Here is a 3,380-nt window from a genome sequence, read left to right as displayed (position 1 = left end):
GAATTGCCTGAAGGGGACGGCTGCGCTCTGCCCCAGGTACTAGGGCATGGGGCATAATTAACTCAACTCCCTTGCGCCAGCATTAATTAAATCGTGTAACCATTTCACTGGTGCCGTGACAACTTTGAATAAATTTTTACTGAGACGTGGGTTGGTTTTTGGTTTTGTGTTTGTTTTTTTTTTTTTTTTAAAATAGTCTCTTCCGTGGCAAAGTCTTCCTCATCCAGCCAAATGCGGCGTGTATCTTGGTCACTGCTGCTCCTCCGCAGAGAGCCGGCATCTTCCGTCTTGGGCGGTGTTGTACGATTCACAGTTTTTGCACTTCATGCCTAGGAGATGGAACTGCACTGTAGACCGGGCATGGCAGTCATTGCAAAGGATCTACAGACACAGAAAACACAGAGAGAGAGGCTTTAGCATCAGCAGGACACTCAACAATATACTACCAGCATGCTTCCAGCAACCAGAGAACTGGTTTGCCATCAGGGGACAAAGAAAAAAAAAAATCTTCCTCTTAAAGACAGCAGGGCTGATTCAACTTTTCTGTTTGTAACTACTCAGATCACACTGTATCATCACAGAGAATTTACTTTCAGTACAGCAAGATGACTCCTCACGTAAGTCGGGGATAGACATGCTTTGGCTGCTTCTCCTGATGTAGGAAACTACCAGAGAAACCCTCAAGTGAAAATGAAAGCGGATTAACAGCAGGTAGCAACACTAGTCAGTCTGCTGTGTGAGACAGGCAAGCGACCCTTCTTCTCAAAACAGGCAGTAAAGAGATTTTTTCCAAGTATCCTGACTCCAAGAGTTGGTAGGATGGGTTGTCTAAACCGTAACAGATGCAACTGAAACATTAATGACTAATCCAGCGTTACCTGCAAAGAGCAACCAGTTTCACAGTCCTGAGTTAACACAAAGAAACCAAAAGAAAACAAAAGAAGTCTCTACATGCTAGCCTTGCACAGATCAAAAGCTGAGTATTTTTGCAGGAAATCCACCATGTTTAGTCCAGAACATGAAGCTCCAAGCTGTTAAAAAACAAATATTCCTGCTTTTTGCTGTGATGGTGCCTAACGCTACTGGAGAAAGCAAGACACTTCTTCCAAAGACCAAGCCACTTCACTTCTCTGCTGTGTGATACTACAGCACTAACAGGTCATGGTTTTGGGGTTGGGTTGGGGTTTTTTTTTTTTTGGAGTGCAGGTGAGGGTGCTTTTTTTTGGCTGTGTTTATAAACCCAGGAGATGAATATTCTAAGCCCACACACGACATTTCTTTGTCATTCCGTAACTGTCAGGTTGAATTCTGATCCAGAACGGGTTTCTAGTGCCCTCTACTGCCAGCAACACAAAGCCACAGATCGGCCGAGAGCAGAGACATCGCTAAAAGTCTAATCTCTTACCTCCACCATCATGTTCTGATACTCTGTGGGCATAGGAGTCTGCGCTACTTCGTCATCCAGCTGACGCCAGTATCTCGTCATATCTAAAGCCGAGTGCATGCACAAAGGACACCTGTAACCTCTGGCAGAAAGGACAAAAAAAAAAAAGTCTGAATCAGAAGATGGAACGCGGCCACGAAGCAAGTCCACCCAAAAGGACAAGTTTCATTACCATACCAGTCAAAGAGAAACATCACGCATCAGGAAGTTCTTGCAAACAGAACTGGAAATTAAAAGCCCCTTATCTCTTTAGGAGTGGGCTTTACGTTATTTGGTACAGGATTGGCATTGTGATCTTGGCTTCTGCCAGTAACCTGTTTGGACTACTACGGTGTTAAGAGGTGTTTAAAAATACTTACTCCTTTAGCATGTCCTCGTAACACGTTCTGAGAAGAAAACACAATGAGAAGTTGCGTAAGAAGAATGCAATTACTGACTGGTAACACATTTGGTAACAAAGGGAAAAGGCACACGGCTACCCCCAAACCAGAAGTTAAAAAATATCCCGAGTCCAGGTAAGAAGAAAACTTCCAAGCAAAATCACCAGGTACTTGAGCAAAAATCCGGACACAAAGCACATTTGATTCCATTCTAACGTCTTCTAACCTAAGACGAGGGAAGAGAGCCCACACTATGGCAAGGATTGTGTGGTTCAAGTTTGCTGAAAAAAATGGAGTGTGCTGCATCAGAAGGTAAGTTTCAGATGGACAGGAGTTCAAGGAAGATTCGGTCTGGAGAGACCTACGTCAAACACAGAGGCCGTTCACTTAGCGCACAGAGACAACGGGGGGACCAACAACAAGAGAGCCAACAGAGTAACAAAAAGCTGCATCTGTAACTCAAGACAGAAGCAGAAAAATGGAAAGGAAACATGGGAATTATTCCTCCAAAGGCACCCAACGCTATATATCACATCACTTTAAAATCCCGCTAGAGCCGGCAGTTTTTGTGGTGCAACAGAGCACTTCACTGTCTTAGGGGGCTGTCTTAAAGGAAGAACCTAAAACTTACCTGATGAGCTGCCACCAGCCTCCTAAAAGCATGGTGCAACTGCTTCCTGCACCAAGGAAGGACTTCACTACAAGATTCTTGAAATTTAAGTAGTAACAGAAGGAAATGCATCATGGGAAAATTTAGAATGAACAGCACACAGGTCCCTCCGACAAGGACAAAGTTTACCACGGAAAGAAAACAACCTTTCCAAAGAAAGTATTTCCTGATGAAACAGAGACTATCCCCTACCGTGTGGGTCCCTTAGAAACCAGCTCTAAGTAGCCGACGCAGACTAACCAGGCCTGTAGCGTCACTGAATAAATGCCACACACAAGGCAGCGGCTATTCCCTTTTCTGGAGTATCTGCAATGCTTTACCTGTGAAGAAGGTGACCACAGGGCAGAACATGAGCTCCAACTCGAGATGTGTGAATATCCTGTTTCGAGGCAAGTATCAGACAAAAGACAAGAAAATTAATTCACAGACAATCAAACATACAGCCACACACAAATCCAAAAAATAAAAAGCAGCAGCTCACCTCCAAACATATCGGACAGTCCTGCCTGGAGACATTTTCGATACACTTTGCAGAGACATACACACAAAAAAGTTATTCTACTGCATGAATATTTGCATTTTTCTAAACGCTAAAATTCCTTTAGAATGGTATGAAAAGATGTATGAAGTGTTACTATTTGCACATAGGTCTGAAGTTCTGAGAATTAACAGGTGGCTTTACATATTAAAAGCCTAACAGCTTGAAAGTACACATAAGAAAAGGGCTCCCTGAACTCCCGCAGAGGCTAGCAGCCTAGCTTTTCCTATCCTGCAGCAGGAAGAGGAACTCAAACCTAGATGCTGCCAGAGCTGCAATCAACAGCTCCTTTTACAATAAAGACGTTTATCTCCTATAGCTTCAACCGCTACGGAAGCCACGCAGCAG

The 3,380-nt window shown here is 43.8% G+C and overlaps 1 protein-coding gene across 1 annotated transcript in view; it reads right to left on the bottom strand.

Annotated features, from left to right (window-relative positions):
- Positions 1-249: 249 nt before the first annotated feature.
- The window catches only part of RCHY1 (ring finger and CHY zinc finger domain containing 1, E3 ubiquitin protein ligase), a gene marked incomplete at its 5' end in the record, with an annotated part of 3,893 nt that continues 762 nt past the window's right edge, over positions 250-3,380 (bottom strand). The window contains 5 exons of the mRNA XM_010289416.1: positions 250-381; positions 1,406-1,526; positions 1,804-1,830; positions 2,815-2,873; positions 2,976-3,020. Coding sequence (XP_010287718.1) covers positions 250-381; positions 1,406-1,526; positions 1,804-1,830; positions 2,815-2,873; positions 2,976-3,020 — 384 coding nt within the window. The remainder of the gene's footprint in view (positions 382-1,405; positions 1,527-1,803; positions 1,831-2,814; positions 2,874-2,975; positions 3,021-3,380) is intronic.

The sequence above is a fragment of the Phaethon lepturus genome, unplaced genomic scaffold, assembly GCF_000687285.1.
Source record: "Phaethon lepturus isolate BGI_N335 unplaced genomic scaffold, ASM68728v1 scaffold35670, whole genome shotgun sequence".
Taxonomy (NCBI): Eukaryota; Metazoa; Chordata; class Aves; order Phaethontiformes; family Phaethontidae; genus Phaethon; species Phaethon lepturus.
This window is presented reverse-complemented; position numbering and strand designations above follow the sequence as displayed.